At 58.0% G+C, this 25,687-nt stretch overlaps 1 protein-coding gene across 1 annotated transcript; it reads right to left on the reverse strand.

Moving 5' to 3' along the window:
• Window positions 1-3,722: 3,722 nt before the first annotated feature.
• DLL4 (delta like canonical Notch ligand 4) lies at window positions 3,723-14,224 on the reverse strand. Its single transcript, XM_059656195.1, has 11 exons — window positions 13,756-14,224; window positions 13,377-13,646; window positions 12,821-12,878; window positions 11,517-11,783; window positions 11,052-11,112; window positions 10,840-10,970; window positions 8,924-9,093; window positions 8,552-8,771; window positions 6,703-7,405; window positions 6,093-6,201; window positions 3,723-5,567 (listed from the first exon to the last, which is right to left on the reverse strand). Exons 1-11 carry the CDS (start codon window positions 13,819-13,821, stop codon window positions 5,562-5,564), a joined length of 2,061 nt encoding a protein of 686 aa, XP_059512178.1. The 5' UTR covers window positions 13,822-14,224; the 3' UTR covers window positions 3,723-5,561.
• Between the last annotated feature and the right edge of the window lie 11,463 nt (window positions 14,225-25,687).

Below are 25,687 nucleotides of genomic sequence, written 5' to 3' on the forward strand. Positions count from 1 at the left end.
CAGGAGTCACTGATGGAGGTGACACTGAACACACAGGCCTAGTATAACGGGCCTGGCCCAGATGTCTGCCACTGTGGGAGAGGGACATCAATCCAAGTGGCACAGGCCTTTTTGCCAACCCCCAGGGCTTGTTTTTCCTCCAACGTGAGCCAGGACAGGCTGGCCCCGCCTGGCAGGGCTTCGCCTGCCGTAACACAGGATGGCTTGGGCCCAGAGCCTACCTGTTGCTAAATCCAGACTCCTGAGGTGCCAGTTACCTTGTGTCTGGCCATAGGCTCAGTTGGCTTCTTGGACCCTGTGCTGTGGCCTCAGAGGGTCTTTAGGGATGAAGGAAGCAGGCTGAGCCCACCCTTAGCTTGAGTGTTACAGGTAACAGGGCCCCAGAGGTCTGGGAAAAGGTGGCAAAAGCCACTTATGTGGCAGATATCCAAGGGGAAGGAGACTCTTGAGGACTTGGGGCCCTGCTGACCCTCCCACAGCCAGGATATCCCTTCCCAAACTGCCCACATTAGAGGAGGTTTGCCTAGACTAGTGGTGTTCCTTAAAGACAGGGGCACAGCCCTCGCCAGTTTGGCTCAGTGGATAGAGCGTGGGCCTGTGGATTGAAGGGTCCCAAGTTCCATTCCGGTCAAGGGCACATGCCCAGGTTGTGGGCTCGATCCCCAGTAGGGGGTGTGCGGGAGGCAAGCCCATCAATGATTCCCTCTCATCATTGATGTTTCTCTCTCTCTCTCCCTCTCCCTTCCTCTCTGCAATCGATAATTTATTTTTTTTTAAAGACAGGGGCACAAAGGGAAGCAATGGTGGAGGCAATCTGGGATCTCAGCAGCCTCCGTGGACCTAGGGCTACTGCTGAGTCCATCCATCCAGACTCGCAGCTCCTCCCTTGCCCACCCCCACCCTGTGGTTTGCCAGCATAGCTTGAGAAGACTTAACCAATCAGTGGGGGAACTCGCTGCTCACAAATATTTTCATACCCTAACTCATTTCCTCCTAGTGATGTGCCAGAGGTATTATCATCTGAGAGGGAAAGGATCATTAACTAGATGGTTGGCGTCCTTGGGCAGTGACCATGTTTTACCGCTAATGCCTGGCATATAAAGGGGGCTCAAGCAGTGTGGACGGAATGAAGGAGTACAAGGACTTGTCCCACGTCACCTGGCAATAACAGGTGGTGTGACAGCAGCTTCAGCCTCCCGACTCAAACCCGGTGCCCTGTCCAGCCGTCCCCATTCCCTTCCACTCAGGATGCTGGTGGCGGAGCAGGCAGGCGGGCTGCGGCCCGCGAGGTGGGAGGGGGCTGGCTGCTGTGCCCGGTCAGAGTATGCGAAAGAGCCTGGCCTCTCCGGACACTCTGAGTCACATTTAGGGGAAAGCCTCGCATTGCGCTCTCTCCAGGTCACTACCTCTGCTGGGGGTGGGGGGCCTGGAGGGAACTCTGCACCGTAAGGGGAAAACGGAATTCGTGCCCTGGCTGGTTTGGCTCAGTGGATAGAGCGTCAGCCTGCGGAATGAAGGGTCCCAATTCAATTTCGGTCAAAAGCACAGGCCCCGGTTGCGGGCTCGATCCCCAGTAGGCAGCATGCAGAAGAAGCCGATCAATGATTCTCTCCCATCACTGATGTTTCTCTCTCTCTCTCTCTCTCTCTCTCTCTCTCTCTCTCTCTCTCTCTCTCTCTCTCTCTCTCTCTCTCTCTCTCTCTCTCTCTCTCATTTCTTCTTTGAAAACAGTAAGAATATATTTTTAAAAAAAGAAAAGGAAAACTGAATTCGTGTCCAGCTGCCCCTCTCCTGGCTGGTTCCATGGGCCCAGGACCGAGAAGGGCTGACCCCGCCCGGCAGCCACGCAGCGCCCTCTAGTGCGGAGCAGCGGGGTGAGCGGGCTCCCCGGCCGGAGGGAGGGCGGGATTCGGGGTGCGAGAGGCGGAGCCCAGAGGGCGGGGGCGTCTGCGAGAAACTCGCGGCCTTCGGCGGCTTCCCGGCCCGGGAAGTGAGCCCCGGTCGGGCGGCCGCAAACAGGAAGCGGAGCTGTAACAAAGAGCGTAGGGGGGCGGGGGGCCCGGACCTCCGGGGCGCCGGCGGCCACAGCAGGTGGAGGGCTGGCCGGCCGGCACGCCGCACCTCCTTCTTCCGCCGCCCATCGAGCCTCCGGGGCCAAAGGGGATGCGGCCAGGCCACGGGGTCGAACCGTGCGCCCTGGACGCGAAGGAGGGCGCGGCCGCCCTGGGAAGGCCGATGGGACCTCCCAGGCGCATCCTCTCCCCGGGAAGGGACAGTCATCGTCCCCGGAGTGAATCACTTCCATCCCCTTCCCGGAATGCAGCCGACCACGTGGGGGGCGAGGAGGGGCTGGGCCAGCCGATCCTGGGGACCCACGCAAAGCCTGGGAGTGCTGCAAGGTGGGGAGAGCCCTGTGGGTCCCCGTTAGGGGTGCAGTATCCATACTACCTGCGTTTACTCTGCGGGCTTAATTTAGCTGGGAAGGGGGGAGGTAGGAGCCACTACCTTTTTGTACCCCCCTGACCAGTCTGACCGTGGCCCTGTGGCAGCGGAGGGGACCGTAGTTGAGCAAGCGGGATAAAGACATTCATTCTTTTCTTCTTCACAGCTTCTCCCTGACTCACCTCCCAGCAGTGATATCCAGGTGTTTCCCAGCCACTGGGCCCTGAAAAAGCAGCTGTCCTCGGAGCTGGAGGTCACTGTGGGGTCAGACTTACCCTGCAGGCAGGGCTGCCTCCAGGCTGTTCAGGAACTGCTGCGCTCTGAATTCTCTTGTGAAATACCCGTGCTGATTAAACATGGGCATTTGCTAAGCCGTGGCGCGTACTCCACAGCGAGTCTAGAGCTATCATCTGGCCTTGCTTCTGCCAAGCCTGGGACCAACCCCGTGCACCTGGACACTCCATCAGACGGGTCTTTGGAACCTTAACTATGAGAAGGGGCTGGACCCTCAGGAAGGGACCTGGAAATCCTGGGGAGAGGAGGGCTTCCACCGTGGTCTGTTCACACCCCAAGCGCCTGGCCCACCTCCTGCCATCTCGACAGAGGTGGAGACTGGCCTGAGCTACAAGTTGGAGCTGCCCAGACCTCTTTCCCCAGAAAGCTGGTGTGGTGAGCTCTCCTAGCTCTCTGCCTAGGGTGTCAGAGCCAGAGAGTGGGTCTAGCCAGCCAGCTCCTCTCCAGGGTTTTTCTTTGAGGTGCTGGCAGCCAGTGCAGTCCAGCATAGCCTGGTGGTGTGGACGTGCAGGCTTGCGGGTGTCCTACCTGTCCCCCACATGGGAGCCTCGTCATCTGGCCTGCGTGTCCCAGCCCAGTTTCCCCCCGCCCCCCCAGGGTCCGGGAGCCGCTTTCCTGTTTCATTTTGGGCAGGAAGAGTGAGGTCGTGTTGTTCTTCCCCCTGCTGCCGGCTCAGGCTGTGGGAACGGTTCCCTGAATGCTTTCCTGTTTGATACCCTGTGTGTGCAACAAGGGAACAGGGACCAAGGAGTGAGGCGTGGAGCCTGTGCGTGCGGGGAGTGAGATGAGCCTAGGTCTCTGGCGCAGGCACCCAGATTAGGGTCAGGCATGCTGTGTGTGTGGCAGGAGAAAGGAAAAGGGAGGCAAGTAGCACTGCATATGCTGGGACTCCATTGGAAGCAGCTGGCGGGCCTCTTTCGCCTTCCTGTGGACAGGCTGAGGGCTGGGAGCATCTGCTCAGCTTTTTGTCAATGGCTTTTTCCCCCCCATCATTTGCTCTCCACGGGGTATATCTGTGGCTGTAAAAAGAGGACTGTGGCAGCCTAGGACCATTCTGCACCTTAGAGGAAACTAGGCATGAAGTTGAAACTGGCAACTCCCTCAGTAGTGTCTCAGCCACAGAAACCTGGACTCAGGAAGGCCGCCCTCTCCTCTTCCTCCCCGCCCTGCTGACCAGGTGCCCAGACTCAGCTCTCTTGTCCAGCTGCAAGGAGGACAGGCCAAGGCAAAGCGCCCCTCCCCCAAGACCAGTGCCCTACGGGGGCTGAAAAAGAGCAGGGTGCCAGTCCATCTAAAACCCTGCATTGGCAGGAAGAAGGACCAAATGTCAGCATGGTTCAGAGACTCCATTCTCCAACAACCGAGTCCTTTCAAAGAGAGGAAAACGGGCAGGATTGTCCTCTTCCCCCAAATTCCTATAACCCCCAGGCTGACTTTGGAGCCCATGAGCTTTTTCAGACTTGAGAGAAAAGGGGAACAGATTAGGCCAGAGGGCATATCACCTAAGGAATGCTGGGAGCATAAGGAGGATGGAGAGCCGCAGACAGCCTCCAACCATCAGGCAGGGAAGGCTGGCCGAGGCTGGGACTAGATGGGCGAGGCCAGGCTTCCCAAGGACTGGAAGGGGACAAGAGCCTGGGGCACAGCAGGCCGGGCCCCAGTGTATGCACAGGGCCCAGGGGTTCTGGTGGAACAGCTGGCAGCAGTATGGGAAGGGGAGTCAGAGAGGACGGGGACAGCATTCCCACTCGGCCATCACAAAGACAGGACCCAAGAAGTAATAAACTCCTATACACATCTGTTCCATATTATAAATACACATTATATACAAAATAATGTTATAAAATGTAGAAATGTCAGTGCTTCTGATTCTTAAATTATCGAAATACTAGACTCCAAAATAAACTACAAAAAACAAACAAAATAAAAACTCATATTATTGATTTCTGAAGATCCACTAGGGGCAGCGTGGGCATGGGGAGAGCTCAGACTCAAGGCCATAGGAATGGGCCTGAGGGAGGAAAGGGCCTGGGTGATGACAACCCAATTTCTCCCTCCTGGGATTTCCAACATCGCTGCCCTGAGCTCCCTAGTTAGGCCCGGCACCCCTGGCTGGCCCTTCACCTGTCTGCTCACAGGAGCCCAGAGGCACCCAAAACCAGAGGCTGTAGTAGCCAGGTAAGGCTTACCAGCATTCTTGCCCAGTGGGCCTGCCCAGGGAGCGGCTGGGCGGTGTTATGAGGACGGCCCAAACGCAGCCATTGGAGGCGCGTGGGCAGAAAGTGCTCCTCCCACTTTGGGTGCTCACCTCACCCGCAGGGCAACCCCTGCCAACAGCCACACCTGGTGGTTTCCTGGCCCACGGATGGCCCTGCCCTTACTGGCCTCCTCTCTCCTCTCTGATTTGGACCCAGCTGTCACCATGGAGCCTGGGCCAAAGGCACTTTTGGAAACACAGATGCCAGTGGAGGCCGCAGCAGCTCCGGGCCCTACGGGACCACTGCCACTCCCTCTGGAAAACAGGCCAGACTCCAAAGGAGCCCTCTGAAGGCCACTGCTGGCAGGGCAGGTCCCAGTGGCACCTCTCCTCTTCTCGGTTCCCCTGGCTGTGCGGCTGCCAATCTGATGCCAGACAGACACCCACAGGTGTGGAAGGTGCTGCATCTCTTGGCAAGTTCACAGTCTGTCCAGTTCATGCCATTCCGTCTTCCTCCTGAGAGCAGCACGTTGCATATTAAAAATGTCCCATCCAGGATGCAATGTAAACAATGCAGAAGGAAGGTCCAGCTGCTGGGCCAAGCTGGAATGTCCTGGGAGGCTTCTCCTTATACCTGGGGAGCATGTGGAGAGTGGGTTACCCTGGCGTACAACGCCCTCCCTCCATGGCTGCCCTGGGCCTCCCTGGGAGAGGCCAATAGGGCAGATGGGGTAAAGGGAAGGGAGGGCAGGCCCCCTCACCTTCTGTCCCAGCACAAGCACCTGCCTGGGAGCCTGTGCTCTTAAGTGGGCCAATGGAGGAGGCCAGGGAGAAGGGGCAGGAGGGGCACAAGGCAACCACCCTCACCCACCAGCAGCTGGGAAGCAGTGCCTGGGGGCTGGCCGGGTGCCACGGCTGCCCAGCCCAGCACTAACACAGCAGGAAGAGACCAGGCTGGGCTCCCAGCATGGCTCCTGTTTCACACCCTCTGTTTCAACGGGACTAGCAGGGACCCAAGGGCCGCTGAGCCTGGCCTGCCAAGGAAGGGCCCTGACCCACCCCGGAGTGGCCCCTGAGGTCAGGAGTAACCAGGCCACTTTCCTACCCCCCAAAAGGCAGGCAGGGCCACGCTGGGAGGGCCGGCGAGCCCAGCACTCACCTCTGTGGCAATGACACATTCGTTCCTCTCCTCTGATATCAAACACACGGACTGATACATGGAGTCCCTGGGGGAGCATATCGCTGATATCCGACACTCTGGCTTTTCACTAAGGGAACACAAGACAGGTCGCTGAGGGAGGTATGGGGAGAGGGCTGGGGGAAGGGTGGGGGCGCCAACCTGGACCCTGGAGCGCCAAAGGGCACTGGCATGAGTGGCTCCGGGAGAAGACACAGGACTGGGGATGCCCAACATTAGCCTGGGGGACAGGTGGGAACAGGCCCTGAGAGAGCCACAGGACCCCCAATCTCATCGGAGCGTCTCAGGCCTGGCAAAGCCGGCATTGCCACTAGAGGCCTGCCATGGCAGAGAAAGCTGGAAGTCACAAGAGACACAATGTGGGCACTTGACATTGTGAATGAACGAATGAATGAATGTGCGGGAGGGACAAGGACCCCTGGCAGGACTTTCGTTGGAAAATCAGTAGCAAAACCCCGTTTGCTAAGAAGCAGTCAAAGGCCGGGTGCCAGCCTCCGGCCTGTCCTGAGGGAGCCCAGGCAGGACCACTAGGGGCCTGTGGCCAGGCCCTGGGCCTCCAGGTGCTGCTCACCTGTGTAACCGCAGGGGCGCCTTCTCCCCTAAGCTCTTGTCACTGTGGGAATACTTCCCCAGCAGCGTCCCCCGCCCCAGGGGCCCGGGGGCCAGATTATAGTCCAACGTGCGGTTCTGCTGCTTGCCACAGTTGGACTTGTCCAGGCCACAGTCTACTTCCAGCTCCTTCTTCTGGTTTGTGTTCTTGAGCTGGGCGGCGGGGATCAGGTTGTCCTTTTGGAAGTCTGACAGGTTGTTCATGGCCTCCCTGCTGCCGTCGTCCGGCCGCCGAAGCCGCAGCTGCCGCACAGCCACTGCCACCATGCCCAGCAGCACCAGCACCACCACCAGCCCCACGCCCAGGGAGACAGCCACCCAGGGGAAGCTGGGTGGCATGCTCACAGGGAACTCGCAGCGGCTGCCCACAAAGCCGTAGGGGCAGTTGCAGACGAAGCTGTCGGGGGAGCGGCCAGGGTAGCAGGTGGCCCCGTTGAAGCAGGGTCCGGAGGCACAGACGTCACCGGGGGACCGCACCTCACAGAGCCGGCCAGAGAAGCCAGCAGGGCAGGTGCACACGAGCCCGCTCTTCAGGTCATGGCAGGTGCCGCCGTGGGCACAAGGGCTGCGGGCACAGTCGCTGATGTGGAGCTCACAGCGGGTGCCTGTGAATCCGGGACGGCAGCGGCATATGCGGTTTGGATCTCGGTTCAGACACTGGCCCCCTGTAGGTACACACAGGGCACAAGTCAGCCATCGCCTGGGAGCCCCTCTGGTGCAGAGGGTGAGCGCTCCGTCCCAGGAGCGAGCTCGGGTCCTTCTGCCCCCGTGTCGCAGCGCCCACGCTGAGGAGCAGTGCACGAAGAGTCTGGAGACCTGGAGTTGAGGTGACCCTGGCTGCTACGTCTTCATGGGCTCATGTCTAAAAATTACTAGCATCTCACAGAGCTTTATGGTAGAATCAGACAGATGAGCTTGGGTTTGAATCTTAGCTGTCTCTAGCTGTGGATCTGGCACCTGTTGCTTTACCTTATTCTAAGCCTCCGTTTCCTTATTTGTTAAATTGGAGTCTAATGCTATCCCCACCACAGGAGATCTCGGAGGGTTAGGTGGAATGATGCATGAGGGCAGGAGCACATGCCTGGTGTATAGTAAATGTTCAAAGAAATGTAATTATCATGGTTTCATCTAATCTTCACAACCACGTGAAAGACAGAGGACAGGTATTATATTTCCCATTCGGTGACGAAGAAACTGTGGCTCCAGGGAATTAACTGAGTGATCAGCCAGATAGCAGACGCCATCTCAGCCTTCCAACTCCTTTCCAGCTCCTGGGGTTTCTCCCAGGCACCGTGAGTCCGCCTGCCTCAGGAAAGTCACCTCAGGGAGCCAAAGAGGCAAAGATACCCAGCATGCTCTGCATCCTAAAAGATGCTGAACATTCTAGGTGCTTTGTGCCACACCAGGCTCATGTGGCCATGCCGCAAGGTGAGGTCTTTAGGAGCAGGTGCCCAACCTCACCAGCCTCCCTGGTGAGGAGGGACAGGAAGCCTCCAACGTCCCTTTCTCTAGCCCAGGACTTCCTGAGAAGGGTTAGAGGCCACGCCAGCAGGGACAGGGCTCTGATGGGAATAGGAATAGGAGCCACTCAGGATATACACCACTCCTTCTCCTACGGTCTGCACCCACTGCTAACCTGCTCCTCTTCCAAAGCTACCCAGCTGATCAAGCAAGCTCAGAGCAAAAGGGGACCCATGTCAGCCTGCCTGGAGTGACAGACAAGGCCTCTCTCCTCTCCTGACTCTCCCTCACCAGAAGGCTCTGTTGTCCCCAAGGCTGGTATACCGAGTTAGCAAGACAACAAGACGCACCATTGGCACACGGGTTGCTGGTACACCTGTCCACTTTCTTCTCACAGTTGGAGCCAGTGAAGTTGGGAGGGCATTCACAGGCATAGCTGGTCCCCTGGTTGCGCTCCCGGCAGGAGCCCCCATTGAAGCAAGGGGAGTTCGCACAGCTCAAGGTGCTGTGCTCACAGTGCAAGCCATAGTAGCCCGGGGGACATACGCAGTGGTAGCCATCCTCCTGGTCCTGGAGAGACACCAGAAAAGGGCCAAAGTCAGACTCCGGGGCAGGAATGTGTGACTGGGGGTTAGCTCCCGCACGCCCACAATGCCTGCCTATGGCCGCCTGGACTGAGAATGCCTGGGAACCACCCGGCCAGACCTCTGCCTGGGCCTCACCTTACAGCTGCCTCCATTGCGACAGGGGTTGCCGTCACACTCGCTGAGCTTCAGCTCACAGTCCACACCAGTGTAGCCTGGACGACAGGTGCAGGTGTAGCTCCGCTGCCCACTGTTAGAGCACGTGGCCCCGTTCTTGCACGGGGAGTGATGGGTGCAATAGTTGAGATCTGTAGAGACCGGAACCAACCAGCTGAGCAGAGCCAGGGAATCATCCCCACCTCCATCCGGGCTTCTTGTAGTGTAAGTTCACTGCCTATGTCTGGCCCAGAGGTTTCAACTCAGTCTTCAGGCCCAAACACTCTTCCTCCTCCCACCATGAATCCTGTATTGAAGCACCTTGATGCAGACTTGGCCAGTGCAACCAACCAAAGTTGAAAAACACAGGTGACAACTGCCTGCCAGGCAAGCCCACAAACACCAGCAAGCAGGGCAGAATGTAGGGAAGGAAGAGGAGTGGACGGCATGGCCACGTGTTTAGGAGGAAGTCAGAGAAGGCTTCATGGAGGAGGGGAAACGGAGAAGAGCCTGGAAGGAGGGGTAACATCTAACAGGTGGAAATGGTAGAGAGGGGTGGTGAGAGCCGCCGTAGGTAGTGACCAGGCATTTTCTAAGGGGAATTCATTATGAGGGTATTTTGAAATGTGTTTGTTTTCTTATTTGGGAAGGACAGGGAGGGAGAACCAGACAGAACAAATATTGGGACTGTGAGGGCTGTATTTGCATGTGATGAATACATGACTGTGTCACCTGTGAGCAAATGTGGGCAGAGGAAAGAGAATGAGCAGGCGTGTGTGTGTGTGTGTGTGTGTGTGTGTGTGTGTGTGTGTGTGTTTGGGGGGGGGAGGGGTAGAGAGCAACACACCCACAAAGAATACAGGGGCTGAATTCCAAGCCCTTGATGCCAGCTAGTCAGGGCCTAGGCAAGTTCTTTCTATCCTGGCAAGCCCTCTGCCCACCCTACCCAGACTTGTGCTGGTGTTTCCATGGCAGCAGCCACCCCATTTGCCCCTGAAAATGGGAGGCACATGCTGCAGCTGGCTCCCAGGATGAAAGAGATAAAGGATCCCTCCTCCATAGTTGGAGCTGGCAGACCCCAGTACAGCCAGAAGAGTGACCAGGCCCGCCAAACACCAGGAAGAGACAGTGTGGGCTCAGGCAGCTGCCTGGCAAGTGCAACTGAGGATGAACAAGGGCGACTGTTTCTGCCCACACTGAAAAGTCAGTTAGATGTCACTCCACCCAGAGGCCCAGCTCACACAGCCTCCGGGCAGCTGGTGGGCACACCTCACCAGACAGCTGCTTAGGGGAGAACTGCTAAAACCGCCCCGGCAGGTAAGCAAACACTTAGGGGGTTAATAGGTAACTGCGGTAGAAAGAGGAACCAAGCCCAGCATCCCTCTCTCTATCTGGCCTTACTAGAACTTTTTAAAAAATGTTTTTATTGATTTTAGAGAGAGAGGAAAGGAGAGGGGGAGAGAGAGAGAGAGAGAAACATCTATGAAAGAGGAACATGGATGGCCTGCCTCCTGAGCGCCCCCTACTGGGGATCGAGTCCACAACCCGCACATGTGCCCTGACTGCGACCTCTCAGTGCTTGGGACCATGCTCAACCAACTGAGCCACACCCATCAGGGCAAGGCCTTCCTAGAATTTATGAGTGCAACCTCCACGCTATCAATTTGTCACCCTCCTGGCTTCTCCAGCCACCCTGCCTCCTCAGCAGCAGCGGAAGAAGCACCCCCATCTTATTCTAGGCCAGTTGAAAGATCCTTGAAAGCCCCACGCTCCTCGAAGGATAAGGGGAAAGCCAGCTCAGCGGACACCACGCAAGAAGGGTCCAGGTGATCACCCTGGTTCCCACCCCTTGCCCATCTCTCCCACCCCCTCTGCATCCTCTCTTTGCCCTCACTCACCTTGGTCACAGAACAGGCCACCCCAACCCTCGTCACAGGTACATTGCCAGGGGGTAGTGCAAGTGCCATGGCGACAGCCATTGTGGGGGATGCATTCGTTGCACAGCCGGCCCTGCCAGCCTGGGCGGCAGCTGCGAAACAAAAGGGAGGCTGAGGTGAGCTGAGGGCCTGGCCCGGGGATGTCCCCTTCCCACTTCCTGTCCCCTACTCACATGCACTCTGCCGGCTTGCTGCAGTAGCCGTTCTGCTCATGACAGCCAGAAAGGCAGACAGCTGAGAAAAGAAAACAGCGCTGGGTGAGGGTGGGGTGCCAATGCCCCTGAAGCCCACTCTCCCTCTCCTGGCCTTGGGGGTGCCCCCAGCTCTCCTGGGCTCACTTCCCACTCCTGGCCTCTCCGAGGAGCCATGGGTGTCTTAAAAGGAACCAACCGGTGGCACAGGGAAGGAGAATCCAGGCTGGATGGGATGCAATAATGGGATCCTTCTAGGCTTGGCACAATGGGGAGGAGCGCTCAGAAGAGAAAGTTCTGAGCCCAAACCTGCCCTAAGCATCCCCAGCTGTTCCTGAGGCCCAGCTAGTGGGCAGCCCAGACCTGCTCTGTGAGACAGGCAGGCTGTAAGGGGTTGTTGCTCAGGGGACCCCCCTCCAGGCAAACGCAGAGAGCTTGGCTGCTTACGCTGTTCGCAGTACTCCCCAGTCCAGCCCGGCAGACAGGCCAGGCTGCCATCTGGCTGGCACACGTAGTGGCCGAAGTGGTCATTGCGCTTCTTGCACAGGCGTGAGCAGCTGTCCCCATAGTAGTTGTCACTGCAGATGACCCGGTAAGAGTAGCGCAGCCTTGTTGGGAGAGGGTCGGTCTGCTCATCCAATAACCAGTTCTGGCCCACAGCTAGGGAGCCCTGGATGGTGATCTTGCTGATGAGCGCGTTTGGTGGCATGGCCTCTGAAGGGGCAGAGGGCCAGGTCAAGGAAGGGCAGCCTGTCCCCAGGGATGCCAGCAACTGCTGGATCAAACCAGTTGTCTAGATGACCCCCCTCTGCCAGCAAGCACAGTCCAAAGGCACCCAAGGGTCCCACTTCTTAGCGTCCCCGTGTGTGTGCATGTGCAGGGGCCTGACACTATTCAAAAGGGGGACAATGGCCCTGGCCAGTTTTGCTCAGTGGATACAGCATCAGCCTGCAGACTGAAGGGTCCCGGGTTCAATTCCAGTCAAGGGCACATGCCCGGGTTGCGGGCTTGATCCCCAGTAAGGGGCGTGCAGGAGGCAGCCCATCAATGATTCTCTCTCATCATTGATGTTTCTCTCTCCCTCTCCCTCTCCCTTCCTCTCTGAAATCAATAAAAATATTTTAAAAAAAACAAAAGGGGGACAATAGAAGGATGTTAAGATATCCTAGTGTTCTGGAAGCAGATAGGCAGGGGAAAGAGGAAAAGAGGTCAAAATGGAAAAGAAAAAAAAATACAGAAAGAAAGAAAAGAAAAAAAGAAAAGCTCTCTGTGTAGTGAGGACCCTGGGAGCAAGGGGTCCTCGGGTGCCCATTCAGGGGTTCTGCCCTCAGAGATGGGTAATGCTTTTCTTTTTCCTTTTCAAAGTGAGAATTGTTGTGCTGCTGAAATATCCTTTTCCTCTGTGTCAGAACAACATCCCAAAGCCATTATTCCCTTTCCAAAGGAGCGGAATTCGCGAAAGGTGTAAAATACAGGAAGGGGCCCGTCAGCGGCGCTGGCAGCTTCGGCCTTTCTCACCGCCGCGCTCCCCGCGTTCCCACGCCAAAAATAACCCGCAGGAAACGCAATTGTGCTCCGAGTCCAGGCAGCGGGCGGAATCCGAGCGTCCAGCGCGGGGCGCAGCTCCCGGCCGAGCTCAGCGTCCGGCCCCCCACCCCCTCACCCCGCACTTCCCCCGCCTATTATTACAGGTTAACTCTTTCGGCGCTGCGCCGTGTCGCCCCCCTGTGGCAGCGGAGCAAGCTACTCACCTGGCCCCAGGTCTTCTCCAGGCGCGTGCCAGGCTTCGATGATGAGTGAGAAGGTGCCCTGGGAAGCGGACGGAGGGGGAGGGGGAGACAGAGAGATAGCGAGATGAGCACGGGGGTGGCGGGGTGCCTTGTGGCAGCCGGTTTAATTAATTTAATTGCAGGATACAGTTACTGCGCCCGGGTCAACCTAACGGGTCTGCGCACAGCACCGCGCGCGAGCAAGAAAGGCGAGAGGAGAACCCCGGGGAGGAGGAGGGTTGAAGGATGGGGGAATGTACCCGAGAGCCTTTCGGAGGCGGGGGACGCACGAGGATGATAAAAATCATACCCCAAGTACTGGGAGAAGAGAGGGTGTAGAACTGGGAAAGGGAGACTGGGGAGAGCCTTTCAACGGATGAGGTCCCAGGAGAGAGTCGAAAGAAAGGATCAAAAGAGACCGCCCCTTGTTTTGTTTCGTAGGGGAGCAAGGAAATCTGGGGAGAAGGCTTTGGTCTCAGGGACCACCCCCCCACCTCTTGGTTTTCGTGACCTCCCAGTGCGCCCAGGCTATGCTCACCGGCCAGGTGAAATTGAAAGGCAACTGGAGAGGGTTGCGTCCTCCGCCGCTACTGTCGTCCCGGACCACGAAGGAGTTGGTGCCCAACACAGGTGTGGAGACGCTGCCGAAGGTGCACGGCCCCGGCGAGACGACCGCTTGGAAATGCTTCAGGCAGACGCGGAAGAAGGTCCGGCAGCCGGGGTCGCAGGGCAGCCCGCTGGCCAGTACGCCTTTCTCGTTGGCAAACTCCTGCAGCTGCAGCTGGAAGACTCCGGAGCCGGCCGCGCGCTATTGCACAGGGACCAGGGAAGGAGGGAGGGGAGCCGTCAGCTCGGTGGACGCCCGGGCTCTGGCCCAGAGCGCGGTGGGAGGGGGCGAAGGGGGCGCGGGACGTTACCTGCTGACAAAGTGCCACCAGCAACAGTAGCGCCCAACCAGACGCGCTACTGGAGGCGGCTGCCATTCCCTGGGGCGTCGCTCTCTCCACCCGCCCGCCCTGAAGCTGGCTTGGTTCGGGACGCCGCCTCCCCGTGCGTCCACCCGCGGAGGAGTCTCTGAAAAGCCAGGCTCCGCTCGGAATCTTCCTCCTGCCTCGGCTCCCCGCTAGGTCCGCTCAAATTGCCGCGGTAGGTTATCCAGGTGAGGACGGCTGGGCGGCGGCCGCGTTGAGGATGTGTCCTCTGGCTAATCCTGGGGCTGCAAGCCGGCTAGTGCCCGCGTACTCTGCACTGAGGCGGCTGGAGCTGCAGCTCTCGGCCTCGAGATCCCAGCCTGCGCTTAGCGCCGCTACTGAAACCTGCGCGCTCCGGAGCCTTCCTTATATACATTGGCTCCTCTCCTCTTTGCCTGTCACTCTCCCCTCCCCTCCCCTCCCGGCCTCAAACTGCTACCGCCTCAGCGCCGCCTGGAGGGGGCCTCCGCCCCCGCCATTCCCCCTCCTCGCCAGCCAGTCAGGCACAGGTCCCCGCCCATCCGCGCTGTTCTTAGCCCCTGGGTCCCCCAGCTCTGCGCGTGCCGAGAGACCAGTTCTCCGCAATCACGGAGTTAAGCGCGGAGACCCGGGCGGTGGGAGAGTAGGAGGAGGGCCGGGGTGAATGGGACGGGAGGTGAGCGAGTGATTCCGGAACGGGAGTGGGGGCGGAGACGCGGGGGAGTCCCCGGGTGCACTGCGCCCGCGGCCAGCGCTGGTCACCTGCTGCAGGTAAAAAGAACTTATGTCCGGAAAGCGAAACCAGAGCTAAGGGGCTCTTATTTCCTGCTTCTTCATGGAGCTTCTGGAGCCCTCGCCTGATCGGGCCTCAACCCGGGAGCGCCCACCCACCACGCCTCCCGGGCGCAGCGAGGAAGCCAGCGGGAGCATTGACCCCTCTGTGGCCGCTCACCGCCTGGATTCGGGCCAAACGTCAAAAGGCTCTGAGCTCTCTCCCTCCACCTGGTGGGTGTCTCCCTCCCTTGTGGCGGGGGGGGGGGGGGGGGCGTGTCCAGCGCGTGCCTGTTCCCTTCTGTTCCCCTCCTCCCCCGTCGGGCTCGGCGCGTGCCAGCCCGAGGACGCGTGGTCTTCGAGCTGGGGGGAGGGGGCGTGGTCCCCGAGGTAGAAGCGGGGCGGGCATCAGCTGTATGGTAATGAGGGCCTGGCCACACCTCCAGTGCCTCCCCTCACCTGGGGTCAGCTTCTGCGCCAGCGCCCACCCTCTCCCCCCCAACCCAGCAAGCCCCTCCCGCGTCCTGACGCTCCGTTGGTGCAGAGAGGAACTCTCCTGGCTCCAGAGTTGACTCCAGTCCAGGTGAAGGGCCGAGGCCGGGCAGACCCGGTCCTTTGCTCCTAGGGTGAGATGGAGAGTGAACTGGAGACGCTCGGGCTCGTTTTAGTTTCAGGAGGCCACCCGTCACTCCTTTGCGGCTTCCCCGGCGGCCCCACTTCTCCGAGCGGCGGCAGTGCAGCTGCTTTCCCGGAACCTTGCGTGATCCCCGGAGGCCTTAGATCGGGGAAGGCCGGCTTCTCCCAGTCTGGGGGGGTGGGGGGTGCCGGAGAGCTCTCTCTCTCTCTCTCTCTCTCTCTCTCTCTCTCTCTCTCTCTCGATCTTCCCCCCCACCACCACCCCCGACGCTGAGGGCAGCGGAGGAAGGGGGGGCAGTGGCTTCAGCTGTCAGCCCGCCGGAACAGCGATGGCTGTCGTCGGGCGATAAGATCGCGGCGGGGGAGAGCAGGGACGCGGCGCGGCCCCGGAGAGGCTGAGGGGGGCTCGGAATGGAGCCCAACAGCTGCCTTTGCCGAGCATGGTCTGATTTTTTGATTTGGGGTGGTGGTGAAGGATGGGGGGGGGGGAGAGAGAAACAAGAAGTTGAGAGCGTGGGTTGGGGGAGGGGCGAGGTGAAGAGACGGGCTCCGGGGTCCCCCACGCACGGTCACCCCTCCCAGCCACCATCTGGCGCGAGGGGTTTGGCGTGGGGAACCGAGGTGGGGCGGGGGCCGGCAGATGGGCCCAGGCTGCGCTCCAGAGTTAATGTAGGTTATGGGCAGGCGGCGTCCCCAGGCCCCAGGGCGGGGGAGCCCGGGGCATGCCTCCCTGCCAGCCTGGTAAGTGGGCTTTCCACCCTCTCTCGGCCATACTCTATGGGTCCCTAGAGCTGCCTAGGGTGCCAAAGAGTGTCCTTCACTCCTCGGAGCTGACCTCCAGCCCTGCCTACTTCTTGTCCACTTACCCCCAAAGCCTGGCCTGGGCATTCATAAAGGCTCTGTTCTTTTCTGGCGCTGGCATGTGCCTGACCGTCAGGGGAGACATCAAGCCCCACAGGAGGTATTTGCTTAGTAGTGTAGATCTGGAACACTCTATCATGCACATCGGACTAAGATGTCCGAAAGCACGTTGGACACAGTCAAAGACCCAACAAAAGTATCACCATTTTCCTCGGAGGCAGGAAATGCAAGGGATCCCAGAAAGCTAGGCATCCTCTCACCTGAGGAGGAAAGCCGTTGATGAAGCACCTATTTGAGATGAATTATCCCGCCGGGACTCCGCCGCATGCTCTGGTACCCACTTGAGCTCCAGCTTTGCCCACTTTTTTATTAAATATATTTTTATTGATTTCAGAGAGGAAGGGAGAGGGGGAGAGAGAGAGAAACACGGATGAGAATCAGTGATCAACTGCCTTCTGCACGCCCCCTACAGCGGATTGAGCGGGCAACCCGGGCATATGCCCTAACCAAAATGGAATTGTGATCTGGTTCGTAGGTCGAAGCTCAACCACTGAGCAACACTGGCCGGGCAAGCTTTGCCCATTTTTGCTGAGCAGGAGAGGGTCGGACTGCGGCAGGAAACCGAAATTCGAAGCCTCCACAGCTGGGGCTCCCCCCGCTTTTCTCCCACTCCCTACGTGTGGACAGAAGAACCCAACACGTGACTCCTGGGGGTCCCAGGAACAGGAGGCTGTGAGGTGATGGGAGGCCGAAAATCACAGAAGACTCCAGGTGGGTGTCTTCTGACCCTGCCAATGTGTAGACAGACGCCGGCCGGGGCTGCAGTTCCTCACCCTAACCGGCACCGAGCGGGAGCCCGGTGGAGGCCCAGCTTCATGCAAGACTCCACAGCCTCCTCTTCGGGGTGCCTTCTGCTTCTGCAGCCCTCTCTGCTTGCCAGCTGCACAAAGCCCCCCCGCAGGCAGAACCCGCACCTCGGCGTGAAGCTCCAAGGTTATCTTCCAGCCGTGCCCTCAAGCTGACCCCGGGTTACTGGGGTACGACAGGAATCCCTCCCCACTGGGTAGCCTATTCGTCCCTCCCCATCTCCCCCACCCTCTCCCCCAGCCCTGGGACAGCGTTCTCCCCGGCCAAAGGCACCAGGTAGGAGAGCAGGGGGCGGGGGGCGGAGAGCAGGCTTGGTTGGGCGGGGCACTTAAGCCCTGAGGAGCGCCTCTGCGGTCGCCCAGAGTAGGGGCCACGTGCAGGGAGAGGCGGCCGGGGGAGCAGCACAGAAGGCGGGGAGATTTGCAAACTGTTGCTGCCACATGGCTGCTCCATTCGATCCATTCACATTGAAATGAGGCCGGCGCGTGCCTCATCTGCTGCAGGGCGCTGCCACGCGTCAGCCCGGCCGCCGCGTGCCAACTGGGGCAGTGGGGCTGGCAGGGCCTGCCAGCCGTGGGGGTGCAGCCTGGGCCTTGGGGCCAGGAGGAGGTTAGGGTACGGAGCCGAGCCACCCTAGACACTTAGGCGCCGCGGTTCCGCGGACCTTGGCCCTGCCAATGGGAGCAAGCCAAGGAGAAAAGACCAAGACCAACGGGTTTCGGAGGGGGCCGGGATCGATGCCGCCGCTCCCCGCAGATGCGCCCCGGCAGCGCTACTCTCCATCTGCCGCTGCTCGCACCTGCCGGTCAATAAATCGATTTTACAATTTAATGCAGCAGCTTCCCGCCAGCCGGGGACAGATGCCGCCGCAGAACCACCTCCCGCCCTCGCGCCGCCCCTCGAGGGCCCCCAGTGGTTAGGGCTGGGATTCCCGCTCGGCCAGCGGCCCCCCGCGGGGCCTGATTTGCTTCTCTCTGGAGTCGCTACAAGGAACTGCCTGCTCTGGGTCTTTCCCGCGGTACAGAGTGGGTTCCCCATAGGACAGGCCTGAGCTGCTGGAGGAGGAGGAAGATGGTGACTTGGTGGTGGCCTTGAGGACTTGTTAAGGGCTTCACAGTGTTGGGGGGGGGGGGGGGGAATGCAGTAGCTGATATGCGCGAGCCCTGTGAGGAAGAGGAAGGGTTAGGGCCTGGGACATGGACACCAGAGAAACACTGAGTCCTGAAGAAGAATCTTCATGATGGAGATGGGGAGGGTTGAGGTGCAGTGACACTCTGGCCAGAGCCCAGTGTAGGCCTCTCCCCAACCTACTATGAGTCTGTTCATAAGCATGGCATGGCCCTGGCCCTTGGCCCTTCCCAACTATGTGGTGTTGGGCTTATTCCCCCCCCCCCCAAGTCATTTATTTTGGGCTTGTATTTTAACTCTACTTCTACACCTCCGTTTTCTCATCCGTACAATAGGACCATAGTGATAGTGACTTGGAAGGGTGATTATGCATTTGCAGGACCCCCCCCAAAAAAAAAACCCACACACATTAATTTCCTTTTTCACAGGTGACATCCTGACAGCCAGGGGCAGACTTGGAGTAGAGGGGAGGTCCCTGACAGCAAAGGAAAGAAAAAGAAGAGCTGAAGATAGTCATAAGGGATGAGGCAAGAGGAGCAAAAGGTGAGAGAGGGAGGGAGAAAAGCCAGGGGCATAGAAAGGAGATGAGCCATGTGGAAAACCTCAGTATGAGAGACTTGTGGGAAGAGGGTGTGACAAGGTTCTTGGCTAGAGGGGAAAGACTGGAGCTTTAAGAACGGGCTTGGAGCCCTAATTGGTTTGGCTCAGTGGATAGAGCGTCGGCCTGTGGACTAAGGGTCCCAGGTTCGATTCCGGTCGAGGGCACATGCCCAGGTTGCTGGCTTGATCTCCAGTAGGGGGCGTGCAGGCGGCAGCCAATTAGTGATTCTCTCTCATCACTGATGTTTCTCTCTCTCCCTTCCTCTCTGAAATCAATATATATATATTTTTCTTTTTCTTTTCTTAATTTTTTTTTTTTTAAAGAATGGGTTTGGAGAAGAGATAAGGTTTGGGAGAACTGATTGCCCATGGCCTTGGCCTTCCAAAAACGACACTCTGGCCAGGGCCAAATGTAGGTCTCAAGCTGATACTCCTTGTCCTTCACAGTGGTGTTTCAGAGCAGAGGTGTGTAGGAGGAAGAAGCCAACTTCTGAACTACTCTGGTCACTGAGGCTGCTGGCCACTCAGGAGGCTCTGCCCTCCCCAAGTCACCAAGAGGGCACACAGACTGGGCTGGCCTGTCCATTGGTCCATGGCTCATGACCCAAATGTACTACGGAAAGGATGTCTGAGGCCCAGCCTGTGTGGTTCAGTGGTTGAGCATTGACCTATGACGATTGGATTCCCAGTTGGGGCACATGCCCGGGTTGCAGGCTCAATCCCCAGTAGGGGGCATACAGGAGGCGGCCGATTGATGTTTCTCTCTCATCATTGATGTTTCTATCTCTCTCCTTTTCTCTTCCTCTCTGAAATCAATAAAAATATACTTTTTTTAAAAAAAAGAAAGAAAGGATGTCTGAGTGGGTGAGACCATTACGCATGAGTCAGAGTGCCTCCTCTGGCTCCTTCTGAGACCAGGAAGGCCTCCCACCTTTTCTCTCCCAGGTTTCCAGGAGCCTGAGGACCTCGGCTAACTCCACACTCTACTTCCTTTGTCTTCTCCAAACTCCAGGGCAGGTGGTGACTGATGTGGACAGGGCCCTCTCTTCTCAATGAGAGCAGCTTTGGCCTGCAGAGACAATGGGCTCAAGAGAGGAGAGGCTGAGGACCCCTGAACTGAGAGCCCCCTGTTAACGGTGTAGGAAGGAAGCCCTCCCAGGAGGAAAGGAGAGAGAGGAGGGCAGGGCGGAGACCTGCTGGCTGGGGGCAAGGGGCCTCATTGGTGGTGACCTGGCAGCTGCCCCCGATTCATTTGCCAAACCCAGGGGATGCCTGGAAGGCCAGGGCCAAGAGCTATACAGCGGGTATTTCCAGCCACAGAGGAGTCCGGGGTTTAGGGCAGACTCCACAGCAACTTTCCCAGAGCCCCTGGTTTCCCCTTCCCTAGCTCCTTCCTGTCCCCACCCTAGCCAATGAGCGGGAGGCTTAGGGCAGCGGTTCTCAACCTGTGGGTCGCGACCCCTTTGGCGGTCGAACGACCCTTTCAGAGGGGTCGCCTAAGACCATCCTGCATATCAGATAGTTACATGACGATTCATAACAGTAGCAACATTACAGTTATGAAGTAGCAACGAAAATAATTTTATGGTTGGGTCACAACATGAGGAACTGTATTTAAAGGGCCAGAAGGTTGAGAACCACTGGCTTAGGGGCAGGGAGGGAAGGTTCAGGGCGGCCTCTGCATGGAGACCCTCAGCTCAGGCCTTGCTCTAGCCTGCCCTTCCCTCCTGCCCAGATCCCTCAGGGCACAGAGAAGAGGGCTCTGAGGAGGGCTTACAGGCCCGGAGAACCGAGGGCACAGGGTAGAGGCATTTCTGAGAGGGATGGGGCCAAAGGAGAACCAACCTTCTGCCAACCTGAGCTGGAGGACAGGGTGGGTATGGCAGAGCCTGGGTTGAAAGCAAAGGTTCTAGCAGCCTTGGTCCTAGATCTTGGGTCAGCTTCCCTACCCAGAGATTTTTCTTCCCCTGTAGAAGAAGTTTCCTCACCCATTCATCCTCTGCCCTGGCGGTGCTAGCCTCATTGTCCTCTCTCTTTTTTTTTTTTTTAAACATACATTCTTTTCTTAAAAAAAATATATATTTTATTGATTTTTTACAGAGAGGAAGGGAGAGGGATAGTTAGAAACATTGATGAGAGAGAAACATCAATCAGCCGCCTCCTGCACACTCCCCACTGGGGATGTGCCTGCAACCAAGGTACATGCCCTTGACTGGAATCGAACCTGGGACCCTTCAGTCTGCAGGCCGACGCTCTATCCACTGAGCCAAACTGGTTAGGGCCTCACTGTCCTCTCTTCATGCCCTCTCCCCAGTGTACAGCTCACCTGTCCCCGATACCTCTCTTTTCTGTCAATTCTGACAGATGGGAAGCTCTCCCAGCACCCTCTCCCCCTCAGCCCTCATTCCCCTTTTCTGGGTTTCCATTAGCATCCAGGCCCAGCGTTTCCCTGACTCCTTGATGTCCCTGGGTCCTGTATGTCCTTCACCTTCCTCCGCTGAGCAACAACTCATCTGGAAGAAACTCTGACCTCTCCTCCTTTCTTCACACAATCTCTGATCTCTGATCCCAGGTGCCACCCAGGACTTGAAGCAAGAAGTGATAGGGGATGTGGTCACACTGCTCCGTCTTTGCAGCTGTAGGAATCTGGAAGTGGGGGTTACTCGGGCCATGGAAGGAAGGGTCAGGCCTGAACCAGGAAGTGCTGTGTTTCAAATACTCTCAGACGCAGAGAAAGAAACCAGGGACAGGTGCCAAATCTGTGAACAGCTGCCTGAGCAGGCAGGTCACTGTTCCCTGGAGAAGGCTGAGGAGGAGCCTGACTGCCTTGGTCAAGTAGGTAATGGGTCTTAAGCAGAGGATGGTGACTGGCTGTCTCCTTCTCCCACCGAAGTCAGAATGAGAGGAAACAGGCTTCCATTGTGGCAGGAAGGATTTAGGTTAGACATATGGGAGAACTTCCTGTGACAGCGTCTAAACTTTATATCCCAGTTGGTAATCCAGGTTGAACTCTCCCCTGGAGTTGAGGATTTCATGTTGATGATTACTAATGAGTAACTTGCTTTGCTATGATTAGCAAAGCACCTCCAGCCTAGAAATTTCTCCTTGTGTCTAGACAGTCCCCAGAGAAGAAATCCACAGAGACCTGGGAGGCACCAGGACTTAGGCCTCCTCTCAGCCCCAGGGAGATTTTTAGACAACCTTAGGCCACTGTGAGCTAATGCCACTTTGCCTCTCCTGCCGAGCCCTCTGGCTGCCACTCTCAGAAAAAGAAGCCCTCTGGAGCTGTCCAGCCCAGAATGAATTTCCAGAGCAACTATGGGTACTCAGGGTCTCCAACACCAGGGAGGCCGCCTCAGCTAACTCTATACGTTTAGAAACAGACAGGTTTCAACACTCTTTTGTACCCACTCACCCTAGACTCATGACTCTGGCTTGGGCATCATGAACACTCCTTTTGTTGGAGCTATTCTGCCATTAAGATCCCTGTGTTGCCCTGTGGCCAACTCCCTTTTCTCTTGCTTCCCCTTCTCTCCTTTGTGGCTTAACTCCCTATCCCATTTCCACAGCCTTGCTCCAAGTAAGGAGGAAAAGCTGGGGAAAGCTGGGACAAGCCCATTAAGTTGCCATCAAAAGAGGAGAATGCAGACCTGGCTAATTGGTTTGGCTCAGTGGATAGAGCGTCGGCCTGTGGACTGAAGGGTCCTGGGTTCGATTCCGGTCAAGGGCACATGCCCCGGTTGTGGGTTTGATCCATGGTGGGCGGCATGCTGGAGGTGGCCAACCAGTGATTCTCTCTCATCCTTAATGTTTCTCTCTCTCTCTCTCTCTCTCTCTCTCTCTCTCTCTCTCTCTCTCCCCCTTCCTCTCTGAAATCAAGAAGAGAGTGCAGGCAAAAGATGTTTCACCTGGGGCACGGCACTGTGCAACCTGGTCAGTTTTCCTGAGGCCTGTGTGTGTGCCCACGTGCATATGCAGACTTTGGGTTCATTGGTCAGCTGGTTGTGGATGAGGCCTATTATGTGTCCAGTACTGGGCTAAGGTCAGTGAGGCCAAAGGGAACATTGAATTCAACTCCTGATGCTTATGGGATGTGCAGATGAAATCAAGGTTCATAGAAGGAGTGTAACAACTTACAGAACGAGGGTTCAGACAGGGACTGGGGCCCAAGGGTCAAAGGAGGCTCTGTGGGGGAGGGGGGTTGTCCTGGGCCTGGAAAATAGAGCAGAACTTAGATAAAGAGAAAAGAGAGGATTCCTGGCAGGGGGGGAATGGGGAGAGAAAAAGGATCAGGGTGGAAATGAAGAAGGTACCGCTGGAGTAGACTTCATATGTGCAGGGAGTTGGACATGAGGTTAGGTAGGGTATGGAGATGCACTAGACAGATGAATTCAGATTTGACTGATAGGCTTGAGGGAACCAGTTGGGTTTTGAGCAGAGGAGGGTATTAATCACCCGCTGGTTGTGGTGTACAGGGTGGTCTGGAGCCTGGAGGTGCAGAAGGGCAGCCAGGGGCAGCCAGGGGCATCTGTGGCTAGTGGCCAGGTGTGCACCGGTGCCTGGGTCCTGTCCCTGGGATGGCTGGGCACCTGAGAATGATGACCTGCTGGCACAGGCTCATTTGTCCTTGCCAGCAGCTGTTCTCCCCGCTTACCCCTGCTTTCCAGATAGAGTCCTGCAAAAATGACCCGCTTCAGGGCCTCCCTGGCTCCTATACTGAGATGGGGCCCGCTTTGGCCATGCCACTCTCCCAGCCAGCCCTCCCCCTTCCTCCCTTTTTTCTCAGAGGCCCAAGGCCCTGCCTGGCAGCCCAGACTTGGCAGAAGAGGATAAAGGGTTGGCTCAGGCTTGGGTTCATCCAACTGCAGACCCAAAACCCATGGAGGGAGTGCAGAGGTATCTGTAAGGAATGAGCTGGGGACCCTATATCTAGAGGCTCAGGGTGAGGTGAGCTCTCACGGGCACTTGGAAAACCTCATATTCTATAGTCCAGGGCTTGAATACCTCCAGGGACAGGACCCTCTACGCCCCAGGTTGATCCCTGTTCTTGAGATGGTTCTGGTTATAGAAAGTGCATCCTCTTGTTGATCTGAAAGTCCTGCTTGGTCCGTGTGGGCTGGTGGTATGGGAGGGCTCTGTTTGGGCTGGGCCTCACTGAGGGGCTTCTGGAATGGCACTGCCAGAGGGAGGGTCCACCAGCCTCTTAGGTCTAGGTGGCTCTGCTGGGTCCTGCCCCCGGCCACCCCTGCTGCGCCTGCTTGGCGCCCTGGGCTGGGGCAATTTAAGCATGAGAAGTGCCAGTCTGTTCCCAGCTCAGCCCTGGGGGGTGGGGCAGCCAGGGTGAGGCCAGCCCTTCTCAGCCTCATGGGGAGGCCAGGCTCTGGTCAGCCTGTCAAAAGGGCCAACCCTCCCCACGCTGAGATCATCGCCCTCCGGCCTCCATGGCACCCCCACCCCCAGCTGAGCTCACTGCTCCGGTCCTCTGGGGGACATTGTTGTCTCCCGGCCCCTCCCCCGAGCTCAATGAGCTGTTTGTTGGCATGTCCGGCTAGGGCAAGGGGAGGGCGGGCACAAGACGCCCCGCACACAATGGGGATTCCGTCCATTCTGAGGTGGCTGCGGGAACCAGGCTGGCTTTGTCCCTGGGACCCTCATTCCCACCATTTAGCGGAGCCGGAACTCTAGGCGGAAGGCCCTGTATAAGAACAACAATGTCGTCACCCCGTCTGTGGGGGAGGGCGCTGCAGGCCAGGCCTCCTGGGTCCCAGGGGACCCACAGTCTGGGGCAGCCTGAGGGGCACTTGGGACAGGTCTAGGGCTGAGGCTGTGCCTCAAATCTGAGGGAGACTCGGGAAGCAGATGGGTGCCCCCCCACCTGCCTGCCAGCCCATCTGCAGCCTGCGTCAAGCGTTGGAAGGGGGCTCCCTGGCATACCCAGCTATGCTCAGCTCCTCCAAGTGCAAAGATGAGCCCTAAGGTGCAGAAGGATGGGTGCATCCTGCCAGCCCTGTTGGAGGGTGTGCCATAGAGGGGCTGAGTTAGGGGGTGTCTGACCTGCAGGCCTTTCTGCATCCAACTTGGGCAAAGGCCTTTGTTCAAAGCTGGGCTCAACCCTGTTTCTGGGCCTCTAGCCCGGTCCGCCTGCCCCTTAGGAAGTGGCGCTGGCCTCTTGGACAACAAGTGTTTATTTTCCAGGGTGGGGGTAAGGGGCTGAACAGGACGTCATGGCGTTTCCCTCCTGCCCGGTGCTGCAGTGGTTCTCACAGTCTGGGCACTGGTGACATCACCAGCCTTTCCTCCTCAGCCCTGGCCTCCTTACCTCCTCCTCCCCGTCACCCTGTGCTCTGACCAGGCCACACAGTTCTGAAGCTCCTGCTTCCGGCTTGAGCACCTCTGAGCGGGCCCTCTTGGAGGGCCTCGGGAGCAGCCCGGAAGTATTAGACCAGACCCTCACCACCGCCCTTGGCATTCAGGTTGAGCCTCGGAAGAGCCCTTCTGTGCCCATTCTCACCAGCGTGGCCGGTATCCCACCCAGGCCCACGCCGAGTGCGATGCTGGCCCTTTAAGGGTCTTGGGAAGCCAGAACAACAGGAAATCCAAACGGCCTCATTAGGCAGCTCGGAGCTCAGCACAGTAATTAGTGCCCTGAAAACAAAACAAGGAAAAGCAGGTGGTGGTGCCCCCCCTCAATCTTGGCTGCCCCTGGTGTGGCCTGTTAGTACCCAGAGCGAGGCAGCTGGGATTAGAGCCCCTCCCTTCAAGCCCCCTCACCCCAAGCTCCTGAAGCCTGCTGCCCACTGCCCCGGCCAAGAGTCAGAGCCCAAGCTTCTGGGGCGCAGGCGTCTCGGCCAACTGTTTCCCTCTGGAGAGATGGAAGCCCCAGGGACATGCACTGGGGCTTCCCCTCTCCTGCAGCCAGGTGGCTCCTTGTCCATAGCATCTTCCACCTGCTCGGAAAACGCTATGATGGGGGCTGGGAGCTGGGCTGGGCTCCTCCAGAGGGAAAGGGGGGACCCCTGGGAACCCAGGCCAGGAA

This window comes from Myotis daubentonii, chromosome 1, assembly GCF_963259705.1.
Source record: "Myotis daubentonii chromosome 1, mMyoDau2.1, whole genome shotgun sequence".
In the NCBI taxonomy this organism is placed as follows: Eukaryota; Metazoa; Chordata; class Mammalia; order Chiroptera; family Vespertilionidae; genus Myotis; species Myotis daubentonii.